Below are 18,500 nucleotides of genomic sequence, written 5' to 3' on the forward strand. Positions count from 1 at the left end.
TGTACAGTGGTGATATTTATGGTTTGGATTTGAAAAACAAAATATTTATCTGAGCCTGAGATGCTGACAGAAACACATGAATGAATAACACACTTGATGCAGACAAATATGATATTTCTGTTATCAAATGATTAAAGAGATTGTATTTTCAAGTTAAATAAATGCCTGTCTTTTGAGGTCAAGTTGTGTTGGCTATGAAAGCACTGAAGGAGGATACACACATTCCACACTTAAAAATAAAATAAAACAATCCATCGTCAACTTTGCTTAGCTGCTAATCCTAAACACATCCAACTAGATTTTCATCCAAAGCCAGTGACCTGACTTTTTCTCCCAGAATTCCAAATACCTCTCGGATTAACTGCTAGATCCCACTGGATTTTTAGAAACTATTTTTGGTCACACTCTTGCAACGGAGATGTCAAGTGAGTAGAGAGAACTGGCTTATGCAGACCATGATCTATCAGTTGTGGAATATAAATAATGTATATAAGTACTGAAACGCCTGCTGTGTCAACAAATGTCTCCCGCAGGGATGTTAAAGGATCTGTTTGGGACACATTAACACTGAGACATAGTTGCTTGATTCCCTTCTTTTTATGCTTTTTAAAAATACTTTTCCCTGCCTCCGGGGTTGGGGGTTCGAATCCTGCCTCTGTGTGCATGGAGTTTGCATGTTCTCCACGTGCTTCGGGGGTTTCCTCCTGGTTTCCTCCCGGTTTCCTCCCTCAGTCCAAAGACATGTCTGATTGTCATTGGCTTGGGTCTACTTTTCCTCTTAGAGGTGAAAGTCATTCCAAAATCATTGTAAAGTTATTCTGGCTGATCACCTTTATCCTTTATCCTAGTACAGGAGTGCTCTCTTCTAGGATGACTCTGCCCATGACCTCAGGAGAGACTGAGACCAAAACTGCGTTCTGGGCCGGAATGTGTGTTTGTGTTTACATGGCGAACCTGTCAGTCACACTCTCCCACACTTCATTCCACGCTCTGCTAACATGCTAATACGGCTTATTACCAGTCTCACAAGTCATTATGAGCCCGATTTTGTGTGTTTATATTGTTATATTGTGTGATCGAAAGTGATGTCATGACAGTCCTTGCTAATGCTAACACTAGTTGAACTTCAAATCTTATTCAGCTGCATCAACATTCAGCTCTACCTACTTAACTGGTAAAGACCTAATCTGGACAAACCTAATGCACCTTTAAGTACAGTTCCAGAGATTTGTAGAATAAGTGCCAAGGTGCATTGAAGCTGTACTAGAAGCTTGTGGTGGCCCAAGAATTCACTAAAATATTTTATACTTATCACCTGTCTGTATATGACTTGTTTGAGAGGGGGGAGAGAGAGACAGAGGGTGAGAGAGATGGGTGTGTGAGAGAGAGAGAGAGAGAGAGAGAGAGAGAGAGAGAGAGAGAGGTGGGTGAGAGAGTGAGAGGTGGGTGAGAGAGAGAGAGAGAGGTGGGTGAGAGAGTGAGAGGTGGGTGAGAGAGAGAGAGAGAGGGGTGGGTGAGAGAGAGAGGGGGGTGGGTGAGAAAGAGAGAGCGAGAGGTGGGTGAGAGAGAGAGAGAGAGAGGTGGGTGAGAGAGTGAGAGAGAGGGAGTGAGTGAGAGAGAGAGAGAGAGAGAGAGGTGGGTGAGAGAGAGAGAGAGTGAGAGAGAGGGAGTGAGTGAGAGAGAGAGAGAGAGGTGGGTGAGAGAGAGAGAGAGAGGGAGTGAGTGAGAGAGAGAGAGGTGGGTGAGAGAGAGAGAGAGAGAGAGAGAGAGAGAGAGAGAGTGAGAGAGAGGGAGTGAGTGAGAGAGAGAGAGGTGGGTGAGAGAGAGAGAGAGAGAGTGAGAGAGAGGGAGTGAGTGAGAGAGAGAGAGAGGTGGGTGAGAGAGAGAGAGAGAGAGAGAGAGAGGTGGGTGAGAGAGAAAGAGAGAGAGAGGTGGGTGAGAGAGAGAGAGAGAGGTGGGTGAGAGAGTGAGAGAGAGGGAGTGAGTGAGTGAGAGAGAGAGAGAGAGAGAGAGAGAGAGAGAGAAAGAGAGAGAGAAGTATTCTGTGCTCCCCTGAACACGCAGCAGTAGTTGTATTTCCTCATGACGTTTCTCAGAGTGGATCATCATGTGGACACTGAACGGATCCTCAGTTTTGGCTCGCGAGCTTCTTACAGAATGACGGAAATCAACTTAAACCTGAGGTTATGAGACTTTTCAAAGAGACAGAGGGAGAGATCGGATTAGAACTTTGCGGTCCTGTGCGTAACGCGGACTTTTTTAAAAAAAAAAAATATATATATATATATACCTTGAGCTGTTTTTGTTGTTGTTTTTAGGGGGTGTAACTGCATACTGAATCGAATGTAACTCTGTTTAGATCTGATCCTTTATTCTGTAAATCATGGCGCGCAGTTTTCTCCTGTGTTTTGCTGCACTGCTGTTGAACAGATGTGTTTGGGCAGCGGGATCTTACACACCACCAACACGCACTCAGCAAGCGCGCGCCGTCAGCAGGCACAGGTGAGGAGACCTACACCCAAACTGAGCACACACACTGTATAGAGGGAATACTGCTCAAGTGGGACACACTCCAATCTCTGTATGTTAACGTGCACTGTGTATGGTCTGAGTTATAAATAACTACGTCTCATACAGTATAAGAAACCTATACTGTAGCCTATATGACAGCCACTTCAGCACTGCTAAAGATCTGATGAGAACTGGTGTGCAGTTTCTAATAATAATAATTATTATGTTTACATAATGTACATAAGGGGGCAGTGGTAGCTTAGCGGTTAAGGCTCTGGGTTCAAGCCCCTGCCACTGTTGGGCTCTTGAGCAAGGCCCTTAACCCTCTCTGCTCCAGGGGTGCTGTATCATGGCTGACCCTGTGCTCTGACCCCAACTTTCTGACATGCTGGGGTATGTGAAGAAAAGAATTTCACTATGATGTAATGTATATGTGATTAATAAAGACCCGGTATCATTACTAGGCACTGTGACTGTAATTCAATATTACTCCAGTTTACTGAAAAAAGTCAGATGCACATGGACAGAATTCATTTACAGAATTTATTATTCCTTCCCTCACGTTCGCCTCACCCCTCCAGGGTCTGGGGTTCGAGTCCCGCCGGGGCCATGTGTGTACGGAGTTTGCATGTTCTCCCCGTGCTGCGGGGGTTTCCTCTGGGTGTTCCGGTTTCCTCCCCCAGTCCAAAGACATGCATGGTAGGCTGATTGGCGTGTCCAAAGTGTCCTTATTGTATGAAAGGGTGTGTGAGTGTGTCTGTGATTGTGCCCTGCGATGGACTGGCACCCTGTCCAGGGTGTACCCTGCCTTGTGCCCCATGCTCCCTGTGATAGGCTGCAGGTTCCCCGTGACCCTGAAAAGGAGTAAGCAGTAGAAGATGGATGGATGGATTTTTCCTTCTCTAATGATTGAATAGGCAGTGTGACTTGTAGGCAGATTTTCCTGACCCAGGTTTTGTGCCTGTGTGCCTCAATCTCCACTCGTTACAAAACACCCATGATATTTACTGGGCAGATTATGGGCCATTGCCAGAGTGGAAGGAAGCTTTATAAGTATATCCTCTCTTGAAACAATTGAAATTCACAACATGGTAACACAGAGTTTTAATAAGTTATGGCAATATGAAAGAATGTGAGTGCATATTTTAAAACAAAAGATGTACTTTGACAAAATATGTTGCTAACAGTGTTGCTAACTGTTGCTACTAACTCCTTTTAGAGGAAAGTAACTAATGAACGTTTAGAACGTAGGTGGAAGTTGGCGTCATCGATTATTTTTAATATTCAGTGATAACTTGATCAGGATTAAAGAATTAAATATATATATATATATATATATATATATATATATATATATATATATATATATATATATATATATATATATATATATATAAACTAAGCATTTGGAAGGTACCATATCAATTTTTTTAAATTTTGTTAATAGGGCAACATAACAATCATAAAAACAATTTCTTTGCGTTAAGTAGATCTTGGCTTGCTTTTGCGGTAAGTTTTGGATCATTGACCGTCTGTACTGTGAGGCCCCATCCTATACGTTTTGTAGTATTTGTCTGAATCTGAGCAGAAAGTATGGCTCTATACTTTCACAATTCATCTTGCTCCTTCTATCAGCAGTCACATCATCAATAAACACCAGTAACCCAGTTCCATTGGCAGCCATACATGTCCATGTCAGAACTGGTCAGGATTTTTTTTAAAAAGAGGTTTTAGAGGTCTAATCTGGCCTTTCTGCTCTTGAGTGTTGCCAGCGGCTTGCATCTTGAGGTAAACTGTCTGTATTTACATTCATGAAGGTGTCTCTTGATTGTAGACCTTGACAATGATACACCTCCCTCCTCCAGAGTGTTTTTGACTTGGCGAGATGTTGTAAGTGGTTTTTCTTCAACAAGGAAAGAATTTGTATGATCATCCACTTTAGTTGTCTTCCGTGGTCTTCCAGGCCTTTTGGTGTTACTGAGCGCACCAGTGCATTCCTTCTTTTTAAGAATGTACCAAAATTGTTGAGTTGGCCACTCCTAAAGTTTCTGCTATCTCTCTGATAGTTCTGTTATGTTTTTTTCAGCCTAATAATGGTCTCTCTCACTTGCATCAAAACCGCAATGGGCTTCATATTGAGAGTTCCCATGTACAGCTACCAAATGCAGTCAACACTTGGAATCAACTCCAGAGCTTTTATCTCCTTAATTTGTCATAAAATAACGAGGAAACAAGCCACACCTGGCCATGAAATGGCTTATCAGTCAATCGTCCAATTACTTTTGAGCCAGTGAAAATGGAGGGACTCTGTAAAAAAAAAAAAAAAAGGCAATATCTTAATGCAATATTTTTGTTAAACCCCTTGACTTAAAGCTGAACGTCTACACTTCAGTCATTTCAAATCCATTATGGTGGTGTACAGAGGCCAAATTACAAAAATTGTGTCACTATCCAAATACTTATGGAACTGACTAGACATGAAAGGGGAGACTGGAAAGGAAGGGAGACCAAATGTGATCAAACTTTGGTTGAATCATTGCCTTTAATTCTAGCACTCAGACACTCAAGGGGAAAGATTTTTAAAAAAAAAAAAAATATATATATATATATATATAATTTCCTTGTACCAGAGGTTAGTTGTAGGTGATTTGTCCCCAATTCAGTTAATCAAGATACATTTACGTGCAATGAACAATAGTTTAAGAGCGAGCTAGATTTCAAAATGTCATTATTTCTATGAAGAACGTAGACAAAATGAAGCAGTGGAAGCGGCTGTGATCTGGAGAGCCATATCTAGTGTGTAACAGTCACACACAATGTCTACTCAGTAATCACTCGAGTGGTTTAAAAAGTCACCAAATCTCACTAAGTAAACAACACTGGCAGTGTATTCAGTAATCAGTTGTAAATACCACCCAACCTAGACCATAAATGAGCACATTTGAAATCTGTAGCAAAAGCATGAAAGTTATCAGCGTCTCCATCAACATGACAAAGCGATTTGTAAAACCTGGCCTTTTTTGGCTTTTGTTGTCTGAAAGAGCACAGTATTCAGTGGGATTACTGTCAGAGTCCTTAGCTGCACCCACGAGCAGAGATGTACTGTTCTTTTTGAGAAAGAATGCCACTTCAGAGTGCTTGTTGGATCTCCATTTTATTTGAACAGATGTGTGAAATATTACATGGCTAGCAATATCAGTAGCTCTTAATTCCTTCCTCTCTCCTTTGGCATTTTAAGTGCTTGGGCCTGGGTTTGTGTTTCCAGTGGATGTACTGTGTTCATATTTTGCTAATTCACCATGCGTGGTAGAAGCATGTGTAAAACCAACTCTTTAATCCTATAACTACATTTGAATACAATGCAACTGTCTTCTTTGGCAGAAAGAACATCTGGCAAGAGGTTAGGTTTATCACTGGGTTGTGTGCCAGTCACAGAGTTTATACAATCTCTAGTCTGTAGCGGTAGACAATCAGACATCTGGCGGTCTGACACTTAGTAGTCCAGTCGTTTCCAAATTCTCTGTATTACTATATTCAGTCTCTGGCCCCCTTTAAGGGTTTGTTAAAAGTTGAATGATGTTTTTTAGGAGCAGGGAGTTTAAAACCATGTAAAAACACTTACATAGATTTAAACCTGACCAATCCTGAACGTCTAGTGAAGAATTCATTTGATGGTAAAGCACTGGCAACGTAGAAACTTTGTGAAGAAATCTTCTTTCTCAGAAGTGGTCTTGACTAAAAATACATTAATACTTTGGGGAGGAGTATGACAGGAAAGCATCATTATGAAACTTAAGAAGTGTTTCATTTGGCCATATTCAGGGTTCAGTTAAGCATGTACGTCAGGAGTGAGGAGCAATATTAAATCCAGTGCCACTGTATGGCACTTTGATGTAACCACAATTGTAAATGCACTTAAAAATCTATGGAATGCCACTTAGGGCGGGCGTGAGCCCCCCACACACATTATGAGTCAGTTTATTTGAAAATAGTACAGATACACAACGAAATTTTACGACCTGGCAAATTCTGATGCAATCGCCTGAATTTTCGCTCCATTTATCAATAAAGCACTGCACGGATGATGTATTTTTGTAGACCAACCAGGAAGTTAGCATCATCCTGGTTCCCTTGACAAAAATCCAACAGGACTTTTCCATTAGCTTTTAGATTATTGCAGAAAATAAGCTCTGTGACCAACAAAAGTTTATGATTCTTACATGTTTTGTTCATCAAGATATTCTTCACAAATGAACACAGCTTTTATGAATTTTGAAGCCTAAATACAATCGGCAAAAATAAAAAGCTAAAGTTAGGCTATAAACGAACTACACCACGGTCGCATGACTTCACTGTCACCACCATGAAGCCTCCGACGACTCTTTCAATCGTTATTTAAAAAACACTACAAGTAGAAAATACTACAAATTGATAAATCTACAAGCTGGTAGATTGAACTTCAGGTAGATCGCCAAATCGGCTCGTTCAGTGTTTAAAAATGTTCAGAAGGTCGTAAACTGCTCGTGAGCAGCTCGGCTGCACTTGTAATACCTCTCACATGACAGGCAAAAATCGCACCGTCTACGCTCCCCCTTAAGGCCAATATTAAATACTATTTTAAAAAATTCACACAGAGGACATCTCTTATTCAGAGACATAGCTTATCTTGAGGACTGAATTTTTTTTATGGGTAAAATTATTAACTAAATTTGAATTGTAAATGTAGCAGATGCTTTATGAGCTGATTTTTTCTTTAAAGCACAATGCATCAAATTATTAAAAACACTGGGCTTATTTTATTAAGTCAAGAATTCAACATAGCAAATTTAAATAAAATGTGATAAAATACCCTATATCTGTGCACACATTATGATTTCATGACCAATTTAGTATCTCTTTAAGATGTGTACTCTAAGTTGCAGTTTTATACACATAGAACTAGAAGGCACATATAGGACATTGACTCTGTGAAGTCAGTGGACCTCTCTGTTAATTGGGGACAACAGATCTACCTTAGCAGTCCAGGTACTAGTGAAACCTGCCATTTTGTGATCACACGACTCTGTGGCCTAATTACTGTATTCTTTGTATTCTGCAGAAACAGTGGTAGAGTTGGTAGAGGTGGTCCCATATTCTCCAGTCCATATGTGTTGCATTGACATTGACATGTCTGCTCCCCAATTGTGCTGTCCCATGAGTTGTTGTCAGTGAAGATGGCTCTTGGTGACAGAGAGTGCCATCTGACCTCGTGCCACCCCTGTGATTGATGTATCTGACATTCACAATATTGTGTGATAGTCCAGCTTGCTTCAATGTCTCAGAACCATTTGCCCTCAGTTCCTGCTGGTTGTTTCAATCTGTGGACTCCACACCCCACTTGGGTCCCCCCAGTGTCCTGGTGAAAATTCCCCAATTGGCCCTTCTCTATCATGGCACCCTAATAATCCCCATCTCTGAATTAGCTACATCACTCTCTCCTCTCCACTAATAGCTGGTGTGTGGTGGGCGTTCTGGCACACTATGGCTGCCGTCACATCATCCAGGTGGTTGTTGAGGATACCCCCCCATACTATGTAAAGTGCTTTGAGTGTCTAGAAAAGCTCTATATACATGTAACTGTAACTGGTGAAGAGCTGTCTCTTGTACTGACTTAGGTGTCCCACTGCTAGGAGAGAGTTTCTTATCAGCTCCTCCAAAGAGGGGTCCACAGCTGTTTCATAGCTAATGAATTGCTTCTGTAATATTGCAAGATCTCGCAAAAGATCCTCAGTGCTTTCACTTATTCTCTCCCTTTTAACCACTGATTATATTTTTATGTTTTATAACAACTGAATAACCTTCATGATTTTATAGTTTATAAAAATTGAGTAACCTCTGATTTTGGATGTGAAGACCCAACTGAGATAGAACTGTTCTGCAAATTTGTCCAAATGTAGACCTGGATTGACAAAGTAGCTCAGAATATGTGTGCTGATTTTGGATGAGATCTTGTGCTTAATTGACAGATATTTTTTACTATGGAGTACAGAAGAAAGCTGACTCCAAACCAGTAGCCCCTACACAAAGCCTAAGCTGCTTTGTAACAGGCTTCATTTCAAGGGTGATTTCAATGGTGAGTTCCGTGCATTGATGGCCCTAAAGAGCAGGGGCACTGGCCTGATTTTGTCTTTCAAAGAGGCTGCCACTGTCTTGCTCAGTAGGGTGGGAGAGGCAGAACCGGAAAAGAGACCATCAAAGAGGTCTTAAGTCTGACCTGTATGCCTTTTGCTGACCTCTAGACCTTAGCTTTCTTCTAAACAAAACAAATAGGAAAATAAAACTTTTGACAGGCCTTTGAAGACTATGTATTGAAGACTAATCACAAAGAGCTTTATGGTAAATTAACATATCACATAGTATGTAGCTCTTAAGTAGCTGTTTATGTGGTTTAGTTAGCCCATGACTATGCTTCTTTTTTTGGCACAAAAGTGTGTGAATTCAATATACTGCTGTCCATCACTAATTTAACATTTGCAGTATTGTGTTGGTGTGGCCAGGTTTTGTCATAAGATGTCATTTGCTTGTGTATAAAAGCAGTATGCTGACAGGTGTTGCCTGCTGTATGGGCTAGGATAAATGGCTCCTGTGTGTGTGTGTGTGTGTGTGTGTGTGTGGTGCCCTGCGATCAACTGTCGTCCCACTCGGTCTGATTTCCCTTGGGGCGACACAGACATAATGGTTTCTTAGACTAAGCTTTAGCAAGGAACCACTCTAGCAAGCAAATGGCTGATGTTGAAAACTATAACAAAGGTAATTAATCATAGTTCACCTTCACACAGTGCTTATTTGATCAATCAAACTTTAAAATGTTTGATGTAGGGTAAACGGTAGGTTAAAATAGCTGAGAAAGTGTAGTGCTTAAACAGGATGGGTGGCTACCTGAACCACAAACAAATTTGATGATAACTGCAAACATTTGTTGGCAAACCCAAAACTATGACTGTGTGAAAATGTTATTCCTGTGTGGTCACCAGAGAGAGATTTGCTGCTGGAGTAAGAGTAACCGGTGTGTAGTTATTGCTGAGGGGAAAGGGAGGACAATGAGTGATAGAAAAGATATTTATGGATCTTTGTGCGTCATGCTGAGAACAGATATTTTGGTGGGAAGGGGCTCAGGGGGAAAAATTAATAGCACCATTACCATTCCACCACACCTTATACCAGCTGTACACACACACACACACACACACACACACACACACACACACATGGTGTTCAGCCTCAAGGTGTGACATGTCGTCTGGTCTGAGATGCTTTTCTGCTCACCATGGTTGTACTGTAACGTGTAGTTATTTATTTGTTTGACCGTAGCCTTTCCTGTCAGCGCGAACCAGTCTGGTCATTCCCCTCTGACCTCTCTCATCAACAAGGCGTTTCTGCCCACAAAGCTGTCACTCACAGCAGTGGCTGAATCACTCAAACCATTCTGATGTTTGATGTGAACACTAGCTGAAGCTCTTGACCTGTAATGGCATGATTTTTTGCATTTGTACTGCTACCACATGATTGGCTGATTAGATGACTGCGTAAATGAGCAGGTGTTTGTAAAGAGCAGTAAAGAGTAATGAACTAAATCAAATCAATAAACTATGTTGTGACTTCCCTTTGATTTTAAAACTTCATTAGTTCTCTCACAACATTATAGCCTTACCTCATTCTTCATCACTTAGCAGATCAACACTTCCTCTCTCAAGTGGCACCAGCACTTACACCCAAAGTTTCATCTAGTTCATCGTTGAAGGGACTTTTTGTAAACAGATTCCCTGAAAACCCCACAGACAGTCATTCTTTTTTTTCTTCTTTTTTTTTTTTTCCCCTGTAGCCCAAACCCCTCTCCACACCACACACCATAGTAGGGGATGCAGTAGGAGTGAAAAGATCATAAGAGTGATGGACCAAACATAATCCACTAACTATTATGTATAACAGTTGTTCCTCAGTGAAGCAGATCTTGGATAATGGCACGGCCAAGCCGAGACCCCTGTTGCAACTTTCATGACTTCACTCCAGGCGTGCTTCTTTGCCGTTTTAACTATAATAATTATTATACATGTTGACCAAGAGGCACTTGTCCTGTCTGAGGGATAAAGGGCAGGGGCTCAAGCTCACCCCTGGGGGTGATCTTTGCATCGGCTTGCTGTGTGTGTCTGGGAAAAAACACAAAATGGCTGCTCTGACCTTTCTGCCAGCCATCTCTCATCAGAGTTGGGGAATAGACGAAAGGAACAGGATGTTGTTGTGTTGGTGGGTGTGTACAGTATGTGTGCATATATTCAACAATAACAGTTACTTGATGCATTTCTCTATTTGTGCCGTGTCTTTCAACAGGAATTGGTGTGCCTATGTGGTTATGAAATCTGTTAGCTGTGTTATGGAGGATGGAGTGGAGACCTACGTGAAGCCTGATTACCAGCCATGTGGTTGGGGCCAGTGCTCGCGGGTTGTGGTGTAAGTATTGCTCTGTTTGTTAGAAATATGGAGCTTGTCCCCACTGACTATTATGCCTCTCTCATGGTCAGGTCAATGTCCTCATAAAGCAATGACTTAACACACAAACATACAGTACAAGATGTTTAATCTTATGACAACTGGCTTTATATAAGCATTTTTATAATATTTTACAGTATGTTTGCTAAGCCACTCAAACATTTACTGAACAGCACTTTTCTATAAATTTCTTACTCAATAGATATCGGACATTCAGAAGACCAAAGTACAAGATTTCGTACAAAATGGTGACAGAGATGGAATGGAAGTGTTGTAATGGTTACTCAGGTGAAGACTGCAGCAATGGCCCCAATCTCGACTCACAGAACAGCAATAGTGGATCTTCTACATCTGGATCTAATGTTGAAAATGAACAGAAGGGTGGACAAGGTAAAGAAATTATACTGCTGAACATGTATATATAGTATTATAATATAATATAGACCCTTTAGTTCTAACAGTGTACCCAGTTCCATATATGGTTCTATATATCTTCTTGTGTTTATGTTACATTTTTACCTCTTTACTATAGTATATAGGATTTAAAGATTGATTTTAAAATGAAAGCATAGAATGTCAGTGTTTTGGGGTATGTATGTAGTGGGTGAACTGACTTTTATACTCTTCTACTATTTTAGGGGTTTTGTTGTTTGTTTTGTTGTTGTTGTGTTTTATCTCAGAATAAGAAAGCCCTTACTGGCCAAGTAAGATTTCACTTGTAAGGAACTTGACAGCTGCTCCATTAACACATACTAATTTGAAAAGTAAGACAATTAAAGAAGTATCCCATTGTCATATTAATGCTGTGCATCCAGTTTACTGTCGGAACATGTAATGAACATAAAATGAAAGGATAACTCTTTTTTGTGGCTGGTTCACTCATTTTTGCATTTGCGGTTCTGCCTATGCTTTTAATTTTCTGCTGTTGTTGGAACAAAACATCGGCCATGTCTAGCTCAGCCTGTAAAAAATAAGCTGTGCTGTATCAAGTGCTATTTTATAAGCTTGGTGCCAATCAATGTGGGTGGAGCCTATATTGTTAAAATGAGAAACTTGTAGTAACTGTGCGATTAACATAATCATGACTGGCATCTTTTCTGCATCTTTTCTCCACCATGAATAACATTTTTTACCACCATATGGATTAATCTGACAGTTGCAATTAGTACACATTCAACGAGAATTTAGTGTTGGACATTCATGGTTTGTTGCTTTGTTTAAATTCTCTCTCTCTCTCTCTCTCTCTCTCTCTCTCTCTCTCTTTTTTCCCTTCTCTCTCCATTCACCACCTAGTCATACTTCTATCCGCTTAGGCTAGATGACATTTTACATATTGGCGCTGGCGTATGTATGATGTGTTTATAGCCCCTGACAGTGTTGAGTGCAAGTTACTATTACAGAGCTGTCAGGGTGATTTATAGACTAAGGAGCAACAAATTATAGAGGATAGTTTTTCTTTCATGACACAATCATGGTTTGTTTTTTTAGTTGTTATCATAATAATCCTACAAACTGTAAATCTGTTTCCCATTTAATTTTGCAAATAAGAATATGGGCCATTGTCATTGTTTCATATCAATTCCATTCTGTTGGAATACAGAACCAATCCACAGAAATCATGACACAATATAAATAATAGCGTTCACATATTTAGTGACTTTTTTCCCCTTCCTTAGGAACAGGAGAGAGTGATAAAATCATACAGCTTGAGGAGAAGATTCAGAGTCTGACTAAAGAACTCCGTGACATGCAGTCCACCTTACAGAGAGTGAATCAAAGAATAAACGAGCCTGCTGATGCAGCCCGACCCGAAATGAGGGAAACCATTAACAGCATTCAGACCAAGCTGGATCTGCTTGACAACATGACGCAAGTGCATGACAGGACCCTCATCAGTATAAACAACCATCTGGTCGGTGGCAATAGTGCAGGCAATGATGTAGACAGAGGAGGTCAGTACAGCACGCTGAAGGATGAGATTCTACAGGAGCTAGAACTTCGCATCACACTGTCCTGCTCTTCCTGCCAGAGTGGAGTAGAGAGCATTCAGCGGCAGCTGCAGGAGGACAGGGAGAGAATCCGTGCATTGGAAAAGCACATAAGTGTCATGGAGCAGCACAACAGGCAGACAGTGGAGGTCTTGCAGAGGGAGCTGGCCCGCTCACAGAGCTGCTGTGACTCCAGTGTGGAGCTGGAAAGGCGGGTTGGCGTACTTGAAAAGAAGGTTAGTTCTACTGCAGAATCATATGACATCCTACATGGGCGCATTGAGAAAGAGTTAAAAGAAACCACTGGGAATACAGGACAAGGAAAGGTATCAGATGAGAAGCTAAACAGCCGCCTGAGAGACTTGGAGCGTCGACTGAATGGAACGGTGAGGAAAGCTGAGCAAAAATGCTTTCACACGGAGAGCAGTATGAAGGAGCTACTGCAAAGAGAAATCAGCAAGATACGGACCTCTGTCCTTAATCAAATTCCTGATCATAACTTAAGAATTTCAAACATTGAACGCGACATGAGGGATGTAGAGGATTCCATTTATGACCACAAGGATCGCATAACTAAGTTGGAAAACAAGACATCTGTCTTTGAGAACAAGTTGACGTCAGCAGTTGTTTTGTGTGCAGAGACATGTGCAGCACAAGACCAAGAAAATAAGATTGAGGATGCTGTGAAAAAATTGGAGTGGAAAATCATTGCCAACAAGGAAGACATCCAGAGGTTTGACACCAGGCTGAAAGATCTCTCTGTGTCTGGTGACTCCATGATGGACCGCATTTCAGACCTAAGCTATAACGTTCAGGACATCATGGCTTCGATTGGTGAGAATGGTGAGAACTTTAATAAGATAGTCTCAGAAGTGGAGATGTTAAGGCTTAACTGCAGTGCTTGCAGTTCTGCTTTCACTGAAATAGAGAATGAACTCAGAAACCTGAGAAACACAACCATCAGCACGTTTGAGAAATATCAAGGTGAATTCACCAACTTGCACAGAAAACTGACCTCTGGTGAAAGTGAATGCTCTCAGATCTGCTCCAACTTGCAGGAGGAAGTGGGCAAGCTTAAAGAGGAAGTGGAGAAATGCCAGGACCAATACCATATTAGTACGACTGAACACCAGAAATACATCAAGGGTCAGAATATCATAACTAGCACACTGGGAAAGGAACTCAGGTCCATTCAAGGTGAGCTCTCAGGAATCAAGCTGACCTTCAGCTCCATCAATGACACCCTGAGGGGACTAGATCATACTGTTCAGACACATGGCAGCACTATAACTGACCTGGATACTTCAAAGAATAAAATCTTTTCACAGATCGACAAGATCCAGGGTGGGCTGGACGAGCACATAGAGGATAGTCAGGAACAGTTCAAGAGCATTAGCCATGACATTCAGAAATTCAATAGCAGTCTGTTGGTGGAGACGAGTGAATGCAAACATGCTAGTGAGGGGCTGGAGAAGAGGCTTTTGAAAATGGAGAATGTTTGTGGTAGACTGGACTCACTTTCAGAGAATCTGCAGCAGATCCAGAATATAATAAGCGAACATATTTCTGGACTTTGGACCTGTGTTAATGGGCTCAACACTACCATCATTACTCAGGGAGAGGCCATACACAACATTGAGAGTGTGAATTTGGAGAATATCCATGTCAAGATGAACAATCTCAACTCAACACTATTGGACATCCTGAAAGAATTCCAGACCTTCACTGAGCAGGACTTTATTGGTACGTACCGAGAAATAATAAAAAAACAAATCGTGATAATAGTGGCTATAACATTTGATACATAAACAAAACATTCTGGAGCACAAGAAGCAAAATACTTTAACTGATAATAACTGGAAATATACTAATGCATCCTACTGTATAATAACTGTATATATGTACTCTGTATGTGTTACAATGTAGACTAGTACCTCTGACAGAAACCTGTGATGAATGAACAATATATAGAAATCTTAAGAACTTTGCAAATACTAAGTTCACATTAATAAGTTAATTTGGCTGTCCTTTATACACATAAACCTGATCAAAAATTAAATGATAGCATATTGTGCAGCTACTTAATTATGAGTCATCTCAATATGTAACAAGATTTTTAGTTTGAAGTTTGAGGAACCCTGTGATAGGCTACACATCTACAACCCTGACATGGATTAATTAGTTATTTAAAATGAACAAATAAATGAACCAAGATAAAACATTTCTTACCACCCTATTGACATTCTAGTATTCCTATAGTATTTGTCTTTCTAATAAAAATCACTATTGTTAAACAACTATATTAAAACAGATGCAAATCCTGTACAGTCTCAAATCAAGTTTTTACCATTAAAAAAAATATATATTAATATTGTACTTAAACCAGTTACCGTTTTTGATATGCAGGAAATTTTAAACAATTACAGTTATATTTAAAGAATTTCTAATGGAAAAAGTTGTTTGTCTGTTTTATTCCAGGACCTCCTGGACCACAAGGAGAGAGAGGTGACCAAGGTTTACCAGGTCCAATGGGACCACCGGGGAGAGAAGGTCGCCAGGGCATACCAGGGAAGGAGGGACCAATTGGACAGCCAGGTGCAGAAAACCCTGATGAAACCAGAAACTCCATAACTGTTTTACAAGCTTTAATTAATTAAATCATTAAATGTCTCTGTTTTGCTTTGCAGGCTCAAGGGGTGAAAAAGGTTAGTGTTTTAATCTTTATGACACATTACCCTGCTCAGACACACAGATGAAGTGCTTAATGAAAACTTACAAGGAACAAAGAAAATGCTCTAAGAGAATTCACTACCTCACAGTGCAAACCAGGGAATATAAATATACTGGTTAACAAGCAGACGGATTGGAAATGGGCCATAGACTATGTTTACATGCACATCAATATTCCGATATTAATCGGAATTTGGGCAATATTCTGATTAGTATTGTGTCATGATTAAGACAATATTCCCCAAATTCTGATTCCCACCCCTGGAATATGCCTGCTTTAAACGGGAATTTGTTGCATGTAAACACCTTATTCAGAAAATCCACTGAAAGGAGATACATGCGCATGCTCAGTCCGCAAGGAATTGTGGGTGCTAACGGATGCTTAGCTGTAGGCTAGGCATTTAGGAATGGCAACTCAGGCATAATTACAACAACCATGTATACAGGAATATTCTGATGCCTGCACGCATATAAACATCATATTCGGAATATGGCTGCAACCCGAATACAGACCTTAAATGGAATTTGATGTGCATGTAAACATATTCATAGTACTCAGGTGAGGCTAAATACACTGCCAGGGACACTGGCATGACAGTCCTCTTTATAACGAATGTGCCATTTAAACCCAACAGGTCCTCCAGGAGATGATGCAAAAGTACCACGGCTGTCCTTTTCAGCAGCTCTTACAAAACCACAAGTTAGTTCAGGCACCATCGTTTTCAACGAGGTCTTTGTCAACGAAGGGATGTCATACAGTCCGCACACAGGTATGCAGGCGTGTTGTTAATGATTTTAGGAGTCAACCATTTGACTTTAAATGGGCTTAGCTGTAACTGATTAAATGATGTCATTTATGAATGATATATGCGGATATTTTAACAGGCATATTCACAGCACCGGTGAGTGGACGTTATTTCTTCAGTGCAGTCCTGACTGGTCAGAAGAACATGAAGATAGAGGCAGTGTTGTCCAAGTCTGACTACGGTATTGTGCGTGGAGACTCAACTGGATACCAGCCAGAGGGTTTGGAGAAACCTTTGGCTGAAACAAGAAACGCTCCAGGATCGCTGGTCATTTTCAATATCATACTTCCCCTAGAGGAGGGAGACACCGTGTGCATTGACCTGGTCACAGGGAAACTGGCCGATTCCGTCGAACCTCTTACCATGTTCTCTGGGATGCTGCTGTATGACAATGTGGACGCTGTGTTATAAGAGTGAAATGTTCTACTTAGAAAAGGAAAACCGGAGATGTGCAGACTTGATGATGAAGTACTTTTGAAAAATAATTTACATTGCCAAGTGGCAGCAGCACTGTGGGGTGACGCAATATGCGTTATTTCTTAAAGTCATATTTGTTGTGCCACCTGTTAATACTTGGTGTAGGAGAGTGTTTTTTTTTTCTTTTCAGATCAAGATTCAAGATTTTATTTGTCACATACACAATTATATACAGGATATAACTTGCAGTGAAATGAAAAATCGGCCTTATCCGCTTTAGACTGTGCATTTTGACTAACATTTCTGTTTCAGTAAAATTTATCAGTGTTAACAAGGTCTTTACACAAAAAGAAGTTTGTACTGGCTCAGTGGCTTCGTCTGGAAATTTTAACCAGGAAGCTCTCTTTTCTTGACACTCAACATCCAGATGTGGCATCTGTACAACACCCCCAAACCACTGTGGTTACATTTTCTTTCTTTCTTTCTTTCTTTCTTTCTTTCTTTCTTTCTTTCTTTTAAAAAAATTTTTGTAGACATGCATGTTGGAGTTTAAATTGAATTAGCAAAGAGAGAGAGAGAGTGAGAGAGAGAGAGAGAGAGTGAACAAAGCAGTGTGTGTTTGCTCAAGGCTAAATTTTTCCTGAAATGGCCATAATAAAGTGGTCATAATTATTTTATGCCTTCAAAACTCCATATTTGGGGTGAAAGAATTCACTTCCGTGTGACTGCAGTTCAATGAGCAAAAACAACAAAAAAACAACAACTTTGAAGCAGACATTTCAGATCATAAATGGCAGAATCTATGAGAAAGCATGCTTTTGTAAACCACAGAACTGTCAGTGTGATGCTGTTGGTTTCCTCAGCAATGAACTTTTACAATACAAACAAGATAAATAGCTTACATATACTGCGGCTTTGAAGTTCACATTGTTTTCATGAGTTCATGAGAGGAAAATAAGGAGCATCTTGGTGGACCAGTGGATCTGAGACCAGTGGAAACCTTAATGCAAGGGATTGTACTTTTCAACTTGACTGTTGTGAGAACACTGACCTCTTGAGCTAAATTATCCCAAAAGACAAGAAAAGAAACAGGGACCCTTTAAAGCCACTGGACTTTTTTTTATTAAAGAATAATTTTTCAAGGACATTGCTAGTTCCTTGCTGTTTGACCATTGAACTTTCATCATTTTGAATCATTATGTATGCGCCACATATATTTAGTTTTATACTCTAAATGCCCATAGTTTATATACAGTATTAATGTGCATCAAATACATTCTAAGCAATTATTTTTTCACATAGTTGTCTGAAGATAATCTTTGAAAATGCTTTTTTTGTTGTTGTTGCTTTTGTATTTTGGGGGGAATGTTACCATTTCTAACTTAAAAAAAAAAAAAAACTTTTTGGAAAAAAATACACCTTTATAGACATTTATTGTTTTGTGTGAGTGTGTGTGTGTGTGTGTGTCTCCTCATTTTCTAAAATAAATATATGTAAAGTCTTGGATGCTGGAGTCAATAAT

At 40.3% G+C, this 18,500-nt stretch overlaps 1 protein-coding gene across 2 annotated transcripts; it reads left to right on the forward strand.

The window, feature by feature from the left end:
* Positions 1–1,999: 1,999 nt before the first annotated feature.
* emilin1a (elastin microfibril interfacer 1a) lies at positions 2,000–18,479 on the forward strand. Of its 2 annotated transcripts, none has more exons than XM_017455707.3 (9): positions 2,000–2,183; positions 2,360–2,502; positions 10,879–10,998; positions 11,240–11,427; positions 12,714–14,768; positions 15,504–15,620; positions 15,713–15,730; positions 16,391–16,525; positions 16,641–18,479. In XM_017455707.3, exons 2-9 carry the CDS (start codon positions 2,384–2,386, stop codon positions 16,970–16,972), a joined length of 3,084 nt encoding a protein of 1,027 aa, XP_017311196.1. In that variant the 5' UTR covers positions 2,000–2,183; positions 2,360–2,383; the 3' UTR covers positions 16,973–18,479. The 2 variants fall into 2 exon arrangements, with proteins under 2 accessions (XP_017311196.1, XP_017311195.1); XM_017455706.3 differs by having other exon boundaries at positions 2,001–2,240.
* Positions 18,480–18,500: the final 21 nt, after the last annotated feature.

This window comes from Ictalurus punctatus, chromosome 25 (assembly GCF_001660625.3).
Source record: "Ictalurus punctatus breed USDA103 chromosome 25, Coco_2.0, whole genome shotgun sequence".
NCBI lineage: Eukaryota > Metazoa > Chordata > Actinopteri > Siluriformes > Ictaluridae > Ictalurus > Ictalurus punctatus.